The 22,289-nt window shown below is 41.8% G+C and overlaps 1 protein-coding gene and 1 pseudogene across 3 annotated transcripts in view; one reads left to right on the forward strand and one right to left on the reverse strand.

Moving 5' to 3' along the window:
* Positions 1-22,289, reverse strand: part of EXOG (exo/endonuclease G) — a 35,312-nt gene that overhangs the window by 11,895 nt on the left and 1,128 nt on the right. For both annotated transcript variants that reach the window (XR_014295488.1, XM_082638174.1), the window contains exons 2-5: positions 21,164-21,313; positions 15,376-15,515; positions 13,799-13,875; positions 9,974-10,088 (exon numbers count right to left, since the gene is read on the reverse strand). Coding sequence is in view for 1 of the 2 variants with exons in the window: in XM_082638174.1 (XP_082494300.1) it covers positions 9,974-10,088; positions 13,799-13,875; positions 15,376-15,515; positions 21,164-21,313 (482 nt within the window). In the remaining variant the exon portion in view is untranslated. The remainder of the gene's footprint in view (positions 1-9,973; positions 10,089-13,798; positions 13,876-15,375; positions 15,516-21,163; positions 21,314-22,289) is intronic.
* On the forward strand, positions 17,278-20,881 carry LOC309813804 (large ribosomal subunit protein eL29-like; annotated as a pseudogene). Its single transcript has 3 exons — positions 17,278-17,292; positions 19,949-20,180; positions 20,508-20,881. The product of its transcript is annotated as a large ribosomal subunit protein eL29-like (transcript).

Consider the following 22,289-nt stretch of genomic DNA (forward strand, 5'->3'; position numbering starts at 1 on the left):
TCAGGCCTGAAAACAACTTGGCTGCCTGTGTAGGTTGGCTGTAATAATGAAATAACACTGTTATGAAACCTTTTCAAATTTCCTTCCAATTGGCTTAGAAGCCATTATCTGTTTTCTGGAAAAGAAAAAAATGAACGTCCATTTCCTTAATGGTCTCCAATAAAATGACACAATCCAGCTACTATATGCTTGTGGTACTACTGCTCCTCCCGGGCCGGCCCTTCCTTGGCAAGAGGCCTCCCTTCCAGGCCAAACCCACTTGCTGTGGGAGGCCCTGCTGGGAGCCCAGATAAGGCAGAAGGATGAGAGCTACAGAGGATTCTTTTCTGCTTTTCCCAAGCTCCTACCCACACGGCGCACAGCCTAACAACTCCGAGGCCATCTGCTGCCTAACACGCAGGGAAGTCCCACCGCCAAGGCCAACTGCAGGGCTGCAGGGAAGACCCATCATTCCACAGGAATGGTCTCTATAACTGTCTTGCAAGTTAGTGAAAGTGGTTGGTCAGGGTGCAGTTTAGAGTAAGGTTTATGAAACTACACAACCTACAGACACAAAATCCCCCGCTGCCGCCCAAGAAGTCATTTATGCATGCTCTTCAAGACCAAAAAACACACTGAAGGTGAGCTCGATGGAGTACAACTAGCCCACAGATCACCAAGAGATGTTAACTCAACACTGCGACTCAGAGGTCCTGTGCCCGGCACTGCTGGAAATACTGAAAGGAATAATCTTGAAAGTAAATGCAGCTGGTGCTGCTCTCAAGAAGCTTCCCATCCGGGAGAGAAGTCAACATCCACAGCCTTCACTGCAGGCAGAATGTGGTGAGACGCCGATACAGAGCATCAGCAGCAGCGCTGAGGGGGTGGGTGCAGGGGAAGTCAGGGACCGGAACTGAGGGTGTGGCTGCACCTGAGCCATAGTTTACAAGGTGGGGGGCGGGGGTGGTGGTGGCGGTTAAATGGGCTTCAGGTGGTCCAGGCACTAACTAGCTGGGGAGCCAACAGTTAAGCAAATCCTTGGTGCCCCCTGGTGGACATCCTCCATCACTGCAGCACAGATCTCAGACTCCAACTGTCAGGAGACGGGTCACTTGATTACTTTCTCTCCTCATGGACTCTTTGTCTACAAATGACAACTCTCAAAAATAATTAATTGGTTAGGCCATGTGCTGCCAACCAGAGCTTCTAACCAGGTTTATTAAATTCCATCCAAAAGTAAAGAAGCTTGACATTTGAAGATTCATGGCTTTACCTCATGGAAATGTACCATTTCTATTAGATTTTCAAAAACTCTCACATAGCTAGAGGACCTCTAATATTACTTTTGAGAAACCTCATGGACACAGAAATTCCTGATAACCACAAAGTGTGACTTCCACCCATGACGGTCTCATAATATTTCAACAAAGGGGGCGTAAAACACTATTCCCAGAAATAAAGAGAATAATGGAAACCTTAGCTACTATCTTCTCTGGTTCAGTCTGCTTTGTTCTCAGGAAGTAAACGTCTTTAATCTGCCTAATATAGGAGCCAGTCCTATTTGGAAATTCAGAACCCTCATTGTTTCTTCCTTGAATTTAAAACTTAAAAAAAAAAATCCTGAAATATTTTAAAGCTATCTTCTTCTCTGTAAACAACTCAACCTACATAATAAATTCTTCCCACTTTCAGGAAAACTGGAAGACTTTCAGAAAATGCTTCTAGAAACTAGGGTACTGAAGCAGAATGGTTCAGCAGATTGAAACCCCACAGACCTGAGGCTTTGCACAAAGTTGCAATTCACAGCCACTGGTATCTTCTTTTTTCATTCATAAAATGGGTAATAACAATCCCCAAGCAGTCTATCTCATAGAATAGTTCTGAAGATACAAAGACACGTTAAAAAAAAAAAAAGATTTTGAAATCTGCAAGGCCTATGTAAAAAAGCTATTTTTGTAGTGGATGTCATTCAAAAGACAAAAATGCAATTGCATTGGTACAAAAGATGGTTCTGCAGAGGGACAGTGGGGAAACATGGGATCAAGCAAAATTAGACCCGTTCAAGGTGGACAACAGGGTTTCAGGAGAAGAAAACAGGTTGGACCCAAATGATACCCTAAACAAAGGACTCGAGGGCTTAACGTGAACCAAGTTTTTAGTATCAGTAAATCAGCAATAATCCTTTTCATGTAACATTTAGGTATAAAAATACTTTACAAAGGAAATCCTTGCTGCTGTTAAATTACCAAACAGCACTCAACTCTTGTCAAGGCTGTAACAAAAGCTGGGAATCACTAGAAAATACAACATATATAACAATCATAAAGCTGGCACTCGCTCGCGACCTGAAATTAGTTTCCGTACGTGCTGGCCTGCGCTTGTTCCCTACTATCCAAGAGATTACCAAACAGCACTCAACTCTTGTCAAGGCTGTAACAAAAGCTGGGAATCACTAGAAAATACAACATATATAACAATCATAAAGCTGGCACTCGCTCGCGACCTGAAATTAGTTTCCGTACGTGCTGGCCTGCGCTTGTTCCCTACTATCCAAGAGACAGAGATGACAATTTGCTCCCCCATCCCACCCCCAACTCCACACACACAGAGCTGGGCCTTCATGCTGACTCAGTGCCAGAAGAGACTGGCCGCAAACAACACCCAGGTTAAGCCTGCCCTCTGTCACGTCATATCTGCAGCAAATGTGCCTTAAGTGAAATAGCAAGCAGCATCGTGAGGAAAAAATAGGTACCTGCAAGACTCAGAGAGATGTAATGTATCTGGTTACGTTCCCCTGGTAAGACAAAAAAAAAAAAAAAAGAAATTCCAAAAATAAAACTGTTGGACCCATCAAGAGATGAAGCCCTTAAAATAAGGGTCGTGCCAATCGAGTGAAATTCACAGTGTGATACACAGGGAATCTCTACCTGAGAGGCTGGAGGAACAAAAAGGGAGGGAGTCACAGGGGTGGGGAGTCAACAGGGGTGTGGCAGCCCCGTGTGCTACCTGTAAAGCCTCTGAGGGAGCTCAAACCCTGGGAGACGGTGCCTCTCACACTAGGCACCTGTCCTGCATAGGGGTGGGAGATGCCAAGCCAGTGAAACAAGCAAGCACAACTTCCCAGACTCTCAATTCTACTAGGCAATTTAGGATGGGGGTCAGGAAATATTTAACACATAAAAGAATTTATTTCAATTAAAACAAATAGATATGGAAATGAAGATTGCATAAAGATAAAAGAGGAGATTTCAAAAAAAAATTCCTGATCACTACAGCTGATACCTCAAGATCCCTGGAGACATATTTTCAATTTCCTCCCCCTCCAGGAACTGTGGAAGTTTGGAAAATAAGGCTGTAGAAGGAAAACACAGACTGTTAAGTACTTCTGACATCACCACCACCACCACTACTGAGCTGTCAAATCTGAAGCTCACTTTCCTGCCAGGTCAATTATAATGTTCAGGCCAGGATCTTCAGGTATGTTTCACTTGTCTTGATTCAATCTTTTCTAGAAATAGGCACATGGATGACCTAAGCTATAATAAAGGGGGTGATTCTGATTAGAGCTGTCAGATGACTCACTCTGATAAAATCACTGCTACCAATCTTCCCTCAGGCTCACACTTACTCAAATCCTATGATGCTGTGATTCTTTCCTACATATTCTAGCAGACGTTTCTGCCTGGCTATAAGGAATCCTCCTCTTGGCCCATTTTCTGTTCTTATTTTTGCAGGCTAGCAAATATCACTTGTAACTGCTCTCCATCCACATCATGTTTTACCTCCTGGCCTTAAGCTTCTATATATGAAGAGCACAGCAATCCCTTCACTGTCGACTTTTGAGAGCTTAAAGAACAATACTACGAATGACTGGCAATTCTCATACAAGTAGAGAGACCCACCTTTGGATTTCCCCCTTGACAATTACTAGCAATGTCACTTGGATGTGACCCCTCAAAACCTCAATTTCCTTGCCTATAAAAGAAGATAACCACTGCTTGTTTGTAAGAGCCGTTTGTGAGGACTGACTGGGATGGCGTGAACAAAGCCACCTACACACCGGGTGGTATATATGGCCCTCGATAAACACCAGCTCATCCGCTTCACTTCCTCCAAAGTAGACACATATATGCTTCATTACCTAGATAGAAAAGTAAATAAATACCTCGCTTTTATTAGGTATATTCTCCTAAAATAAGGTTCAGAGTATAGTTGTAAACAAGAAGTAAATACTAAATGGATGGATTTAAGAAAACAAAACATGAATTGCCACACATAATTGCAAGATATTCCCCGGGAAACAGGAATTCATGATTCAAATACATATTAATTCCTTGAGAGGAAGAGACCCACCTCGAGGGCTGGGCAATGCTGTGTCCCCTTTCTCAGCATCACTAAAGGACATGGTTTTATCCACAATGATTTTGTTATGAATTGCTAGAAAATAACCTGAATTTTTAGCTGGGCATTCAAGGTTTCTACCATCTGGTGCAAACCTTCCCTTTTATTATTTTTTTTTTCAAAACAACTTTTTATTCAAGTATAGTTGATTTATAATGTTATAATATTGTATTAGTTTCAGGTTTATGGCAAAGTCATTTAGTTTTATACATACACACACATATATATTCTTTTTCAGATTCTTTTCCATTACAGTTATTATTAGGTATTTAAGATATTTAATATAGTTGCCTGTGCCATACAGTAGGTCCTTGTTGTTTATCCTTTCATTTTCATCTTCTTCCCTATACAAGTGCTCTAATCCAACTGTCTGAGGGACTTACTGTTTCTCGGCACACATCCTACCTTTTCCTACCCCTTCCCCTTGCCTAGCTTTGCCTCCCGTGTCTGTTTTCCTTAACCAAATTCACCCAAGTTTATACGTGTATATATTTGTACGCATATATATAATATTTTTGGCCCAACTAAATTCCTAAAATGGTGAGCTCTGAGACAATGTTTCCAATTTAATTTACTAAAGGATCCTATTTTGCTTTCATGCTAATAAATATACTAAAGATTTTTAAATTTAAAATTCCACCTGAAGTCAACTTTGATGCCAAATCTAACAAAAGCTATAATAGAAATTGTTAGTGAAAAATATAAATACGTATATAAAAGTAGATGTCGCTTTGATACGATTCCAAGAAAGATGAAAAACTACATACCCATCGAGGGATATAGATTCTTACCAACAATTCAACTTTATGTACACACACATAACACACAGTTATCTGCTTCCTTTACGACCAGGGTCTACAAATCGCCTTCTCAAAAAGCACTGGAAGGACTTCCCTGGTGGCGCAGTGGTTGAGAATCCGCCTGCCAATGCAGGGGACACGGGTTTGAGCCCTGGTCTGGGAAGATCCCACATGCCGCGGAGCAACTAAGCCCATGTGCCACAACTACTGAGCCTGCGAGCCACAATTACTGAGCCCGCGTACCACAACTACTGAAGCCCACACACCTAGAGTCCGTGCTCTGCAAGAGAAGCAGCCACAATGAGAAGCACATGTGCAACAAAGAGTAGCCCCGTTCACCGCAGCTAGAGAAAAGCCTGCACACAGCAACGAAGACCCAATGCAGCCAAAAATAAATAAATAAAATTAAAAATTTAAAAAGCATAGGGGGCTTCCCTGGTGGCGCAGTGGTTGGGAGTCCGCCTGCCGATGCAGGGGACGCGGGTTCGTGCCCCGGTCCGCGAGGATCCCACATGCCGCGGAGCGGCTGGGTCCGTGAGCCATGGCCACTGAGCCTGCGCGTCCAGAGCCTGTGCTCCAATGGGAGAGGCCACAACAGTGAGAGGCCCGTGTACCACAAAAAAAAAAAAAAAAAAAAAGCATAGGAATATTAAAGATGGAGAAAAAAGGCCTTCCCAACAGTGTGCCACTAAAGGCAATAGAATTCACATACTATGTTTTTTGGGGCTCTCTCCACCCACTAAAAATGGCTAAAAATAAATGTGGTGAACATACATGACAAGCCAAACAGCAGACCGAGTACTCAAGAATCAACTTGTCCAGATCTCGGTTTCTAAATACCAATCCCCATTAAAATGAACCAAGAGATATGGATGATTCCAGAGTTTGCCCAAGATGAGTCTGGAACATCCTGTTATGCCAGAAAGTAGGAAGTGCAGAGAAACTTAGTGGAGTCCTCCTCAATATTACAGGTGTTCAGAGCTTCTGCAAAATCTGAGTACAAGTTATTAAGTAAAAGAACTGATAAAAGTTGTTGACTCAAAGAAATTAAGAGAGAGAGATGACTCCCAGGATGTGAAATAGAGGAAAGAAGGGAGAAAGTAATCAAGAATGTAATTTGAAGCATGTCATTTACAATTCCATATACAATCCTCCCACATAAGAGATACTTAAAGATTTGCCAGTGTGAGCATGAATAGGTCCTATTAATTAATATAGACATGGAAAACTAATGATATAGTTTCAGAGGCCCAGAATCTGAAAGAAAAGGCCTAAGACCAATAATTCTTTAAAATAAAAACAAAAAAACAAGACTGTTACTCAAAGTATACTCTTCAGGAAGCTCATCTTGACTGCCCTCACACATTCACCATTACGACACTAATTAGGGTGAGAAGGGCTGACAGGTCTCTTTTGAAACTCTCTTCAAGGCTACTTGAACAAGCCTGAATATCATTCACGGATCAACGATTTAGGAGAAGTAAGGTTAAGTCTTTTTAGTGGTTAGTTTTACATACTCCAGTGTAATAAGAATTCTGGTCTAGAAAAGATATACTAAAAGGTATATACGTATATATTTGTTTCATTCTGAATTAACTGCAAATTTAAAATGTGTAAGGATGGCACATGGAACACGTGCACACCCCTCACCCAGATTCATCAACTCAACATTTTGCTCAATTCCCTTTATCACTCTCTTTTTCTCTCTATTTTTTCCCCTAACCCTTTTGAAAGTAAGTCATAGACACATCTTTCAGGATGCATCTCCTAGGAGCAAAGACATTCACTTACATAATCACAGTACAATGATCAAAATCAGGAAATTTAACACTGATAAAACATAATTATCTAATCTATAGACCTCAAATGTTACCAATTGTCTGAAAAAAGTCTTATTTAGCAACTTTTGTTTTTCTGATCTAGGATCCGATCTAAGATAACACAATGCATTTTGTTTTCAGCCGTTTTAGTCTTTAGTTTTTAGTCTCCATTAACCTGGAACAGTTAATTTCTCAGCCTTTGTCTTTGACAACACTAACATTTTTGAAGAATGTAAGTCAGCCATTTCACGGAATGTCCCTCAGTTGGGGTTTGCCTGATACTTCTGCATGATGAGACTCAACATTATGCATTTTGGGCAGAAATATCACAGAAGTGATACTGTATCCTTAGTGCATCACAGCAGCAAGTACAATTTATCAGTAAGTCCCATACACGCAATATTAACTCTCATCACTCCGTTGGGGGGGGGGTTCTCTACTGTGAAGTTACCATTTCTTGCTTTGTCATCAATAAGTAATTTGTGGAGGGATTCTTTTAGATTATATAAATGTCCTATTCCTCATAAAACTTCCACTCTCTAGTTTTAACATCCACTGATGATTGTTTGAAACACATTACCATGATGGCTACAAAATGATTTTTCTCTTTCATTCTTACAAACTTATTAGTTGACAGTCCGTGGTACACAGAAGCTTCTCCTTACACCCATGTGTTTACTTATGTATTAAGATATGGATTCCTATTTATTAGTTCTATAATCCATTTTATTTTGATATCAAATAGTTCCAGACACGTTAAGTTAGAAGTCCATAAAGCTGATTCCTGTGTTCTTCTGACATGTCCTCACCATTTGTTTGAGTACTTACTTGCTTCCTGGCACAAGATGTTCCAGTTTGTACTTTCCCTGCACCATCCCTGGAATCAGCTATTTCTGCAAGTGCTGGGTGCTTTCAGCAGGAGGTGGTTTTTTAGAAACCAAGATCTGGTCTCAGGGTACACTCATTGTTAATAGCATATCACTGCTTCTAGGCGCTTTTAGCAGACTGATAATAAAAATTATATCCGACTTAAGAAAAACAATATACTTCCCACAACAGCATGTGGCCAAAACATATTTAACAGAAATATTCACACACACAAAAAAAGCTGTTTCGTGAAATGTTCTTAACTACTGGTTAACTGTCCCTTTTAAACCTTGTATACATTTTTCTTCTACTACACAGTAAGCTAGTCATACAAATCTTTCAATTTTATGAAAACAAAGCCCACACAGAACTGTAATTTGATCATTTAAGGTGTAGAATTGAAAGCTGGGAGAACCTATTTTCCAAAAGTAAGAGTAAAGAGGATTTACCAAAGCTCAAGAATAATTAGTATTCGAAAAATGAGAGAACACAGGGAGCTTTAAGGCATTTTTTCCTTCTAGTATTACAAAAAATACGAAAATTAGCAAGTTGATGAGAGGAGAGAGATTACTCTGCTTGGAATACTAACTCCGTTGCCACTCCTTCACTCCCACAAGAACCCCTGGAATACTCTGAGGGCGTGAGCACCTGTGTGAACACTTGGAGACTTACACATCACTGCTCATCAGAGCCAGACAGGCTGATAATAAGCCAGTCAAGTAGGACAGAATACACCCTAAAATTGTTTTCGTTTTCCTAACTGTTTCTCGGTTCAATTTTATCACAGACCCCCTTAAGTAACCATGTGACCTAAGCAGCATTCACTAAATATCTACTAGATGTTCCCCCCAAACACACCTCCTCTTTGACTTTCCAGGAAGTCCTTCAATCCCTCTCCTTTCACTGACTCTATCACCTTTCTTCCTCCTCACCTCACTTCATTCCCGACCCTCTGTAGATCTCACAGTACATCAGTTCAGCCACCCTCTTGGCAGAATCCTTTTTTTTCTCCTTTTTTTTTTTTGGTTAATTGGGGTATAGTCATTTTATAATGTTGTGTTAGTTTCTACTGTACAGTGGAGTTCCCTGTGCTATACAGCAGATTCTCATTAGTTATCTATTTTATACATATTAGTGTATATATGTCAGTCCCAATATCCCAATTCATCCTACCCTCCTTTTACCCCCTTGGTGTCCATATCTTGGCAGAATCCTTAATCTCATAACAGGCATAACAGAAGCTGTCTACAGCTCTCACATCACTAACTATATTCTCTTATACCTTCAATCTCCCTTTCCTTTAGTTCATAAAGTTCTCAAATATCGTGCGTGTAAAAAAAAGTCACCTTTTTAAAAAAATCCAAGCATCTAAAAGAAAAGCTTTTCCTCCCATTTACTCAACTAAGTGCAATCTGGATGTCTTCCTGAATTTTTCCCTCTTCTTCACCCAAAAAGCGAATCTGTGATGACTCTCTCCTGCATTCCTCTATTCCTCCTCACTCCATCTGCCTGAGTTCAGCCCGTGTCTGTGACGATACCCAAACCCCAGAATTCTGCTATTGATCTTAAGTGTCCTGCACTCACACCGTCCATCCTCTGGAGTCCCCGTGCTTCCCTCCTGACTCAGTTCACTCTTACCCATCATGATCTAGCTCAAAAATCTCCTCCTTGGGGGACTTCCCTGGCGGTCCAGTGGTTAAGACTCTGTGCTTCCAATGCAGGGGGTGAGGGTTCGATCCCTGGTCAAGAAACTAAGATCCCACATGCAGCGGGGCCAGAAAAAACATCTCCTCCTCTGAGAAGTCTTCCTGACCCCCACAAATAGGGTTGGTCAGTTTGTTCCAACACCACTTCATCTATACGTTTATACATCAGATCACACTTTAACATAATTAACTGATAACATGTCTATTTCCCCTTCTAAACTGTGAGCGCCTTGAAGTCAATGTTTGCTTTATTTAACCCATCATTTTATCCGCTATGCTTAACATTCCAACAGGTGCTCAATACATCCTGGTGAATAAATGAAATTAAAAAGTAGAATAAAGAATGAGTTTATAATCTCATGCAAATAACATAAGCTTGAATATTAAAACACGTTCCTACCTGGTAACTAACTGTTTTCCTTCCATTGTTTCCAGTCTGAGGTAAGGTCAGCGGTCCAGATACTATCCAGACATCCTCAAACCTCTCTGTCAGTTCTCGACAGTACATTTCTATTCTGAGAAACAAAGCAAAAAGATGTGTGATATTCTCACACATAAATGTAGAAAAAGCAGTAAACCATACCAAGTCCTTAGGAGAGGTACCAAGAATATTAAATTAGAGAAATCAATGTAAAGAGAATATGGCACAAAACACTATAAGCATATAAGCAATGTTCTTCCCAGTGTGTTTACTGCATGGAAAAACTTTAAAAATACACACATTTATACAACTACCTACATTTTCCTGTGTGTGCATTCAATGTACAGTTTATAACTGAAATTTTGTTTTGTTTCCTCTCATATTTTTCTATGCCCTAGTTCTCAAATAAACTTTTTTCAAGAATTACATATCATTTCAAAAAGTTGATATATCTTTATGTAACTACTCCTACTGTAGGACAATTGGGTTTATCCTGACATTTCTTAAATAATGCAACATTGTATTAATTCCTTAGAATAAATTTCAAGGGCCAGAATTACTTTATTGAATATTTTAATGATGCTTGATTATATGTAAAACTAATATTTTTAATGAGATTGTACAAATTTACTCTATAAACTCCAAAATACGACACAGCAGTTTCACAAGAATCTTTAGAACACTGGGAGTAATCATTTAAAAACTGTTCTTGCTAATTTATTAGATTAAAATGGCAAGTAGTTTTATTTTTTATTTTTATTTTTTTAAATAAATTTATTTATTTTTATTTTTGGCGGTGTTGGGTCTTTGTTGCTGTGCGTGGGCTTTTCTCTAGTTGTGGCAAGCAGGGGCTACTCTTCGTTGCGGTGCACGGGCTTCTCACTGGGTGGCTTCTCTTGTTGCAGAGCACAGGCTCTAGGTGCACGGACTTCAGTAGTTGTGGCACTCAGGCTCAGGAGTTGTGGCTCGTGGACTCTAGAGCACAGGCTCAGTAGTTGTGGCACAAAGGGTCACTTGCTCCACGGCATGTGGGATCTTCCCAGAGCAGGGTTCGAACCCGTGTCCCCTGCATTGGCAGGTGGATTCTGAACCACTGCGCCACCAGGGAAGCCCTGGCAAGTAGTTTTAATATGCACTTTGTTATACTGCAGTTGGAAGCAATTTATGAGAGGTAACAATGCATGACATCATTCCTCAGTTTCTGTATCTAAAAAGTAAAATCAACATTACATCTTATAGCATATACGCCCAATTAAAAGTAAAGTTTTGGGCTTCCCTGGTGGCGCAGTGGTTGAGAGTCCGCCGGCCGATGCAGGGGACACGGGTTCGTGCCCTGGTCCGGGAAGATCCCACATGCTGCGGGGCGGCTGGGCCCGTGAGCCATGGCCGCTGAGCCTGCGCGTCCGGAGCCCGTGCTCCGCAGTGGGAGAGGCCACAATAGTGAGAGGCCCGCGTACCACACAAAAAAATAAAATAAAATAAAGTTTTCCTCCAAAAAACATATCTCTTGAAAAAGGAAAATGTTAAATGCTTCTGAAGGTATGTAATCAGTCAGAATACGGAAAGAAAACTCTATAGGACAAACATCCCAGATCTTCAACCAATAATTTGCGGGGGCAGGGAGAAGAGGAGAAGCCTACAGATGAAAAGGGACTGAAGAGATATATTACCCAAAGCTATGTGTGGACTGTGTTAGAATCAACCAAAAAAAAAAAAAAAAAAAAAAAAAAGGTAAAAACCGGCAGGGAAACTTGAACACTGATTATAAAATTGTTAATAAGGAATTACTGAATTACTGTTACATTTTTAGGGGCAATGGCAGTACTGTGGTTATATTTTTAAAGAATTCTTATCTTCTAAAAATATATATCAAAATATTTGTGGATAAAATAATACATCTGTGACCTGCTTAAAATAATCTGCGTAGGGGGAAAGGAGGGTATGTAGATGAAACAAATGTGGGCCATGACTGATAATTGTTGAAGTCTTTTTTAGTGTGGGGTGCTCTCTTCATTATTTCAAACCACACAGTAATGTCTGGGGAAAATGCAATAGCATGAAATATTTGTACCAGTTTTAAATGCTTAAAAGATCCCCTGAAAGAACTGCATGAAAGCATCAGAAAAATACAGAAAGCCCAGATGATTTCATACAGTAGTCCCTGCATCCACAGAGAATACGTCCCAAGACCCTCAGTGAATTTCTGAAACTGCAGACAGTACCAAATCCTATATACACTATGTTTTTTCCTGTACATATATACTTAGGATAAAGTTTAATTTATAAATTATGTATAGTAAGAGATTAACACAATAACTAATAATAAAATAGAACAATTATAACAATATACTGTAATAAAAGTTATATGGGTGTGGTCTCTCTCTCTCTCAAAATATCTTATTGTACAAATTTAATGACTTTTCCATCTAAACTAAGCACTTATGCTTAGTGGCCATAACTTTGGCAGCTCGAGATGCAACAGCAAAACCAGCATGAGTTTCTTTTTTCTTCTTCACAGTTTCACAGATAGAAGATTCCTTTTTACCACAGATCACAACCATCTCAGCATACAATTTTTTTTCTTTCTTAAGTCAACAACTTTTACCTTTTCACTTAAGGGAAGCACTTTACAGCTTCTCTTCAGCAAATCCAAGTTGCTAGCATCACTACTCTTGCGTTTCCGGGCCATTATTAAGTAAAGTAAGGGTTACTTGAACACAAGCACTATGAAAGCGAGACAATTACTGACCAATGGGGGGAATACGCTGTACAAAGGGAGGATTCACATCCCCGGGAGGACACGGCAGGAGGCGCTAGATTTTATCAGGCTACTCAGCAACGTGCCAATTTAAAACTTATGAATTGTTAATTTTTGGAATTTGCCACTTAATATTTTTGGACTGTGGATGATGAGTAACAAACAGCAAAAAGCAAAACCATGGATAACGGGGGACAACTGTAGACAGCTTCTATCAAAAACTGGTAATGGTTATGTTCAACGGTACCAAAACTGTTCTTAAAAATCTCAGCGGGCTTCCCCGGTGGCACAGTAGTTGAGAGTCTGCCTGCCGATGCAGGGGACATGGGTTCGTGCCCCAGTCCAGGAAGATCCCACATGCCGTGGAGCAGCTGGGCCCGTGAGCCATGGCCGCTGAGCCTGTGCGTCGGACCCTGTGCCCCACAACGGGAGAGGCCACAACAGTGAGAGGCCCGCGTACTGCAAAAAAAAAAAAAAAAAAAAAAAAAAAAAATCTCAGCAACTCGGGCCTCCCTGGTGGCGCAGTGGTTGAGAGTCCGCCTGCCGATGCAGGGGATATGGGTTCGTGCCCCGGTCTGGGAGGATCCCATATGCCGCGGAGCGGCTGGGCCCGTGAGCCATGGCCGCTGGGCCTGCGCATCCGGAGCCTGTGCTCCGCAACGGGGGAGGCCACAACAGTGAGAGGCCCGCATACCGCAAAAAAAAAAAAAAAAAAAAAAAAAAAAAGCTCAGCAACTCTTTAAATACAAGTGGAGAAACATACAGTATCCTCTGCCTATAAACAGTGTTCTACGGCCTCAGTAATAATATTTTTAGTAGTTTCTTCCAGAACTTGACTTCTGACCAGAGGAAACATGACCAAAATGGCTAGCTATGTTTTGAAGTCTATACTTCCAAATCTAGCAAAGAAAACTAGTCCAAAATATTTATCTTCAGTAGTTTTAACATTTGAAAAAACAAAGGCAGAAACAGGTGCTAGGCACACATTCTCCTGTCACATCACTCATCTCCCACAGAATCACATTTTAAAAACTCTCACCCCTCACCTGTTCCAATAACCAGCATTATTATCAAAATTCTGAGGCACGATATTAGAAAGGTAAAAGGTTTCAGCCATGGCTTTCTGTGAAAAGAAATAAAAATAGTAACTTGCACTGAAATACCCTTCCCTTTGAGAGAGATTTTACAAAGCAGAGATAACCAGTTCCTTTTTCATACCTTAGCTCCAGGCAATTACAGCAACTATCTGTTTAGATAAACGAAAGCCACAGCTACTCCATGACAGAAAGCTCAATAATAATTATTCAGAATAAGGACTATAACAAAAGAAGTAGTTTGGTGTGCTGCTTTTCTTCACAATCTATAAAATTCAAACCAATAATGTAGACTCTATGAACGAAAAATTTCCAGTATAAAGCTAAAAGGTGAATTCTAGTGCTAAGCCTCTGGCAGAGGGTTTCTCAACAAAGGGCAGCTTTCAGGAGCACAGTAGTATTTTAGTACAGTGCAAACACATTAGTTCAAGAGTGGCACAAAAAAAGTCCTAATGTTCTGAATTTCTAGCCACCATGTGTTCATTCCTCTCACACTTCTGACCTGTAAACCCAAGGCTCTGTCATTGGATCTCCTTTCATTGATCTACACTGCCAAGGCCATCAAATACCCTCTTGTCAAACCGTGGTTCTCAGCCTTGGATGCACACTGAAATAACCTAGGGAGCTTCAAAAATATCGATGCCTAGGTCCCAACCCCTAGAATTTCTGATTTAACTGCTCTGGCTTACAGTCTGGGCATCAGGATTTTTTAAAACTTCCCAAGGTAGTTACAATGAGTATCCAAGGTTAAGAACCACCATCTTAATGATAATAATCACCAATTCATGCAATAAATGCCAATGTCAGAAAAGACATTTCTCGCCTTTTTTTGGCAGAGAAATTATCCTAAATGAAAGGAGGCTAGAGAGACATGACAACTAAATGTAATATGTGATTCATGATTAGATACTGAATCCAAAAAAAAGTTGTAAAGGACATAATTGGGAAAATTTGGCAAATCTGAATGAGAACTGTATACTGGATATTATTGTACAAATATACAAAAATACACTTGCACACACTTCTTGGTATAATGATACACTTGGCATATGTTCAAATATCCTCATCTTTAGACAATACAATCTCCCAAGCAATCTACTTAGGCATGAAGTGTTACAGTGTCTGCAATTCACTGTCCATGGTTCAAAAAAATGCATATATAAAATATATGTATCAAAATGTTTTTGCTGTACTATCCTCAACTTTTCTACAAGTCAAAATATTTTTGCTGTGTTCTTTTTTCAACTTTTCTACAGGTCTGAAATTTTTCAAGATAAAAATGAGTGAGTAGCTTTAGTTCCTATTGGCTTTCCAATTCCCTTTTGCATAGCATTTAGTTTTCCTCAACCTGTTTAAAAATGTCTGAGCATCTGAGCAAAGAAAGGAAGTGAAGTCAGGAAGAAAAATACAAAATAGGGTATGAAAATTCTCAAGTGTTAGGGTTTGGCTCCTAGGTTTTTAATTTCCAAGTCCCACGGTACACATAATACCAGACCTGTGTTCCCATCCCTCCCAAAAAATATGCCTACAGATGAGAATTTGTTATCTCCTGCTGGAGCCATGTGGCCTCGTGACCACCCACTGCCAACATAGTCCTCGTTGAAGGCACTGAAGGTTGGAGGGATGCTGGGATCTGGCTTGAATTTACAATGTTTTCTGTCTGCATCACCTGAAGAAAAACACACAAAATGGTAAGTTACCAGTGGACAAATATCCCTCAAGATTCTCTAAGCAAGGCAAGCTGCTTGCTGCTGGCTGGTATCTCTTTGAGCAGTTAGTACTTAGTGACAGCACGCATGTCTCAAGTTCCTGGGGTAGTTCGGCTACTTCACCTGAATTTAGCAAGGACTAGTCCAGGAAAGAATGTTTTTCATACAGTGCAGCTATCGCATCTCATATACTTTTGTTTCTGGCCTTTCAAGTTAAGTGGAAAAATCCCTTGGATAGTATCTATGTAAAAGCAATGACCAATCAAATAGCTGAGCTGTATAAAAAGCTTAGTTACTAAATACACTCTTGCTTTTTAAAAAAGACACCCACGGGGACTTCCTTGGAGGTCCAATGGCTAAGACTCCGTGTGGGGTGCATGGGTGCGATCCCTGCTCGGCAAATTAAGATCCCACATGCCACATGGCACGGCCAAAAAAAAAAAAAGACCCCCATGTATTGTATGTTGTACAACGGTATTTGACAAATTTATACGTACTGAAATAATGGATATATAGAGACACAAAACAATTTGTTCTGGGCAGGCACAGCCTAGAGGAGGGAGAGAGTGCCTCTGATATCTTGCTTACTGCCTCTTAAGCCATGACAAAACAAACATTTAGGTTATGAGATCAATCCAGAAACTCCTGACACAAAATATCTGAGCACCACACAGGAGAGACAAAAACCTCAATTTTACTTATATTCTGATACCTTCAGAATAGTTTGCCACCGTGGACATCAGCGAATCCTAACACTATGTTTTCCACTGTCATTAGGACAGGCCTTGTTAAACTATAAAAATTATGAGGACAAATGGAATATACTCAGGCTGCTTCTCAAAAAAGTGTAAAATGGGGATTAATGAAGTTACTGATTCTAATGTCATTTCATTCAATCAAGAAAAAAATTAAATTATCAGACCCCAAGGTTCAGAGTAAAGTATCTAATGTCTAGCTTAGAATCACCCCATAAAAAAAAATAATAACTGTAAACAGAGAATTCCTAGTAAACTTCTCTAAGCGTCATTACCATTGGAATTGCTTCCTGGTATGTCTGATTTTCTTTATCTGGTGCTCACTGCCCTTGAAAAATCATTTGGGGGTGCGGGGGGACTTCCCTGGTGGCGCAGTGGTTAAGAATCCGCCTGCCAATGCAGGGGACACGGGTTCGAGCCCTGGTCTGGGAAGATCCCACATGATGCGGAGCAACTAAGTCCGTGCGCCACAACTACTGAGCCTGCGCTCTAGAGCCCGAGAGCCACAACTACTGAGCCTGTACGCCTAGAGCCCATGCTCCGCAACAAGAGAAGCCACCACAATGAGAAGCCCGTGCACCACAACGAAGAGTAGCCCCCGCTCACCACAACTAGAGAAAGCCCACATGCAACAACAAAGACCCAACGCAGCCAAAAATAAATTAAAAAAAGAAAAAGAAAAAGAAAAATCATTTGTGGGAATTTCCAAAATCCTAGGATGAAGATGCCTTCCTGAAGAGAGGATGTAAACTTACTTCTGTCCAGTGTCTGGAGGCATTAGCAGTGGAGGACCACAGTAAAGCAAGCTCAGGGTTTAAGGTTCCTTGATCTGTACAGGCTACATGGCTTTGGGCTACAAGTCTGCATGACAGCCAGTCTGTGGCCTCAACTTCTCTAGAACAAATTTTTATTTTCCTTTTTGATCCTTGTCTGCTCAGTGCCAAGGCAACCTTCCGTGTAGTTCCCTATGGTGGGCAGGCAAGTAAGTTCTGGTTCACCCATCCCTGAGGGTGCAGCCCTCTGGGGTTCCAGGTTAATGTGGGAAGGGTCTCCTGTAAGATAATCTACCTTGGGTGAGCCCTAGGTCTTGCCTTCAGTCCCCCTCACCCCATAAGGCTGCAAAACCAAAGGCAATGTGGCTTTGGTTTACCAGGTTTACCAGGGCCACCCTTACCCCTCTGGATTCTGGCGTTCCCAAATACTGGCCTGGCAAAGAAAGCTCTACTATCATGTTGCCTCTTCATGTTTTGTTTGTTTGTTTGTTTTTAAAGCCAGGATCAGAAGCCAGGAATCTGGCTTCTGAGACCATTTTTTTTTTTTTTTTTTGCTGCGCTGGGTCTTCGTTGGGGCACATGGGCTTCTCTCTAGTTGCAGTGTACGGGCTCCACTGCGTGTGGGCTTAGCTGCCCCGCGGCATGTAGGATCTTAGTTCCCCAACCAGGGATCAAACCTGGTTCCCCTGCATTTGAAGGCAGATTCTTAACCACTGGACCACCAGGGAAGTCCCTCTTCACGTTTTTTTTTTAAGTGATTTTTTTTCTGTATACTTTTTATATACTGCTAATAACATTTCTTGTTGTTTTTAGCAGGAGAGTTAATCTAAATAACTTAGTCTGTCATAACTAAAACAGAAGATGCTTTACACTAAAATAAGTAAATCACAGGTATATTGCTTGTTTTCAAATATTAATTAGCTCTATTTTACCTCCTCAAAATTACACAGCTCATGTGATTTACAATATGAAACAGTGCTTTTCTTATATGCCTCTGAAAATGATAACTTAACAGCAAGATAAAATTAGTAAAGCTGAAATTCCATATTGGGAAAATTTTTGTATTTAAAGGAAATTTATCAGGCTTGAGACTAAATCAAGTGAGTTTCTCTTGATGTAAATTCATAATCAATTTCACCTGCTATGATAAAGTTTGGGCTTACATCAGTTTCCTTCTAGCAGCAAGCATATTCCAAGCCTCCTGCTATTCTGCTAGTTAATGTGTACTCTATAAAGGCACACACTCATCTTAATATCAGCATTTTTAATATATTTAAGCATAGCATGCACTGTAAAGCAATGGAGAAATAATTTGTGGGCCATATAGCAAATTAACAGGCAAATAAGAGAATGGGAATAAAACAACTATGACAAAAAGTAATATCATTAATATAAAAAAGAACTCCTACAAAATTCAAAAAAGAATATCCCTGGGACTTCCCTGGTGGTCCAGTGGGTAAGACTCCATGCTCCCAATGCAGGGGGCCCGGGTTCGATCCCTGGTCAGGGAACTAGATCCTGCATGCATGCTGCAACTAAGAGTCTGCATGCTGCAACTAAGAGCCCACATGCCACAACTAAAGATCCTGCATGCCTCAACTAAGACCTGACGCAGCCAAAATAAATAAATAAATATTTTTAAAAAAGAATATTCCTATTGAAAATTGTAAAGAAAAATTCACAAAGAATAATTCACAAAATATTAACCCTCACTGGTAATCAATAAACGCAAATAATATCAACTAATAAATTGGTAAAGCTCAATAATGCTCATTAGGTGTGAGGGCTGGGAGAGACAGGACAAATAATGATGGTGGGAGTGTAAATCGAAGTAGGCTACCTAGAAACCAATCTGACATTGAATAGCAAGATCTGGTCATCTTAATTACAGGAACGCACCAAGAAACTTGAGGACACGTGAACAGGCTCACACACCTGCCTGCCTCTCCAGTCGCATTTCACATCACGTTCTCCCTTGCTCCAGCCACACTGGCCTTCTTTGAGTTCCATAACCAAACCAAACTCTTCACATTGGGGCCTTTAAAGATGCAACTGTGCTTCTCTTTCCCTGCCTGGAACGCTCTTCTCCATACCCCCGCTGCCCACCCAACTCCTCTGCCTGAGTGACTGCCATCCACTCTTCAGGCCACTTTCTCAAAGCCTCACTAATCAGTATCAGGTTCTCCTGTTATAATCTCTCATCGTATTCTTTACTGTTCCTTAATTATACTATCCCAACTTGCAATCATTTTTCCTTCAGAACAGTTATTGCCAACTGTAATTATACATTTATGATTATTTGATAGGTCCACCCACCCCCTCCCTAATTCAAAGTGCCTTGGGGGTAGAGACCATCTACTCTGGTCACTGATATAACCCCAAAGCTCAGCACAGTGCCATGCACAAGTAGGCACTTAAAAAGCGTTTGTGGGGCTTCCCTGGTGGCGCAGTGGTTGAGAGTCCGCCTGCTGATGCAGGGAACACGGGTTCGTGCCCTGGTCCGGGAGGATCCCACATGCTGTGGAGCGGCTGGGCCCGTGAGCCATGGCCGCTGGGCCTGCGCATCCAGACCCTGTGCTCCGCAGCAGGAGAGGCCACAGCAGTGAGAGGCCCACGTACCGTGGGAAAAAAAAAAAAAAGCATTTGTGGGCTTCCCTGGTGGCGCAGTAGTTGAGAGTCCGCCTGCCAATGCAGGGGACACAGGTTCGTGCCCCAGTCTGGGAAGATCCCACATGCTGTGGAGCGGCTAGGCCCGTGAGCCATGGCAGCTAAGCCTGCACATCCGGAGCCTGTGCTCCGCAACGGGAGAGGCCACAACAGTGAGAGGCCCGCGTACCGCAAAAAAAAAAAAAAAAGCATTTGTAGGCAGGCCCCAGTGCAGACCTGGCCAAGTCCAAGAACCGCACCATGCACAACCAGTCCCAAAAGCAGCACAGAAACGGCATCAAGGAACCCCGATGACTCTCCTAAGGGGGTGGACCCCAAGTTCCTGAGGAACACGCGCTTTGCCAAGAAGCACAACAAGAAGGGCCTGAAGAAGATGCAGGCCAACAACGCCAAGGCCATAAGTGCACGTGCTGAGGCTATAAAGGCTCTCGTAAAGGGACTTCCCTGGTGGCGAACAGGTTAAGAATCCGCCTGCCAACGCAGGGGACAAGGGTTCGAGCCCGTGTCCGGGAAGATCCCACACGCCGCAGAGCAACTAAGCCCGTGAGCCACAACTACTGAACCTGTGCTCTAGAGCCCGCTAGCCTAGAGCCCATGCTCCACAACAAGAGAAGCCACCACAATGAGAAGCCCACGCACCACAATGACGAGTAGCCCCCGCTCGCCACAACTAAAGAAAGCCTGCGCGCAGCAACAAAGACCCGACACAGCCAAAAATAAATAATAAATAAATTAACTAAAAAAAAAAAAAAAAAAGGCTCTCGTAAAGTCCAAGGAGGTCAAGCCCAAGATCCCAACAGGCGGCAGCCGCAAGCTCAGTCAACTTGCCTACATTGCTCACCCCAAGCTTGGGAAACGTGCTCATGCCCGCATCGCCAAGGATTTCAGGCTCTGCCGGCCAAAGTCCCAGGCCAAGGCTCAAACCAAGGCCAAGGCTGCAGGTGCAGCTGCTGCTCCAGCTCTAGCTCAGGCTCCCAAAGGTGCCCAGAACCCCACAAAGGCTCTGGAGTAGAGACCTTTGTCTGCCAATGTGAGGACAGAAGGACTGGTGTGACCCCTGGCTGCTGTCTGCACGGGGCTGGTGTCCTCCTGTGCTATTTGTACAAATAAACCTGAGGCAGGAAAAAAAAAGCATTTGTGGACGTAATGAATGAGTGGTGCTCACTGCAACAATATTTATGACAAAGCCTCCAATTCATGTGTCAAGATACAGATCCTCTCAACCCCTGAGACAGCCTGGAAGGGTTTAGGGTGCCCTGGTTGCCAGGCAGGGTCCATTTATCTAGTGAGCCACACAAACACCATCATTTTCTAAATGTGCTGTAAAGTAGAAATGGCTGAAATTATTAATAATCCTCCTTGTTTTAAATTTGGAAACGTCTTTCGTCAACGCCTTTGCTTCTAACCACCTACCCGTTATCTTGCTCTTGGATATATGTTCAAGAACCCATCTAGGCACCCGCTTTGACTGATCATAAGACAAGGCGTGGTTAGTGTAGCACCTCGTCTCTGTTCCAGTTAAAGGGAATCCAAATTGTTCTAAGAGAGCTCTTTCTGAAGAACCTAAAAATGAAAAACAGGGGAAAAAATAACAGTTAGTGACTATTACTAGGAATAAAAAATTATAAGGAAGGGGGTAAGACAAAGGACTGACTCAACAATTTAATCAACCAGGTGATCTCATTTTTGCAATTACTTATAAAGAAAAGAAAAGAGACAGTGGGCAAAATACTGGTTTTGCCTATAATCAGTTGTATAGTTCTATCCAGGTAAACTGTAGCTATTTCATTAACTGTTCTTTTTTTTAATTAAAAAAATTTTTTTTAACTTTTCCAATTTATTTTCTAATTTATTTATTTTCTTATTGATTGATTGATTGATTGATTGCTGTGTTGGGTCTTCTTTGCTGCCCGCGGGCTTTCTCTAGTTGCGGTGAGGTGCGCAGGCTTCTCAATGAGGTGGCTTCTCTTGTTGCTAGAGCGCAGGCTCAGTAGTTGTGGCACACAGGCTTAGCTGCCCCGCGGCATGTGGGATCTTCTTCGACCAGGGCTACGAACCCGTGGCGGATTCTTAACCACTGTGCCACCAGGGTAGTACCTCATTAACTGTTAAATAGGACCTGATCTTGCTGGTCTTTCACATCAAATTTTCAAATCTCTGCCCCACAAAGTACAGAGTATACAAAAGCAACAAAGGAAAAACTCCTGTCATCACTAGTCATTGATATGATTGAATGCGAGACAGCCTACCTACTCATTATGTTCTAAGAGTTAGTGTGGGGACAAAAGCACAGCCTTTAAAATTTTTTTAAAAGACCATCGGTCAGGGGCTTCCCTGGTGATGCAGTGGTTTAGAGTCCGCCTGCCAATGCAGGGGACACGGGTTCAAGCCCTGGTCCGGGAAGATCCCACATGCCGTGGAGCAACTAAGCCCGTGTGCCCCAGCTGCTGAGCCTGTGACCCCGCGTGCTACAACTACTGAAGCCCGTGAGCGTAGAGCCGGTGCTCTGCAACAAGAGAAGCCACCGCAGTGAGAAGTC

Source organism: Mesoplodon mirus (genome assembly GCF_964341445.2).
Source record: "Mesoplodon mirus genome assembly, chromosome: 12".
NCBI classification, from domain to species: Eukaryota; Metazoa; Chordata; class Mammalia; order Artiodactyla; family Ziphiidae; genus Mesoplodon; species Mesoplodon mirus.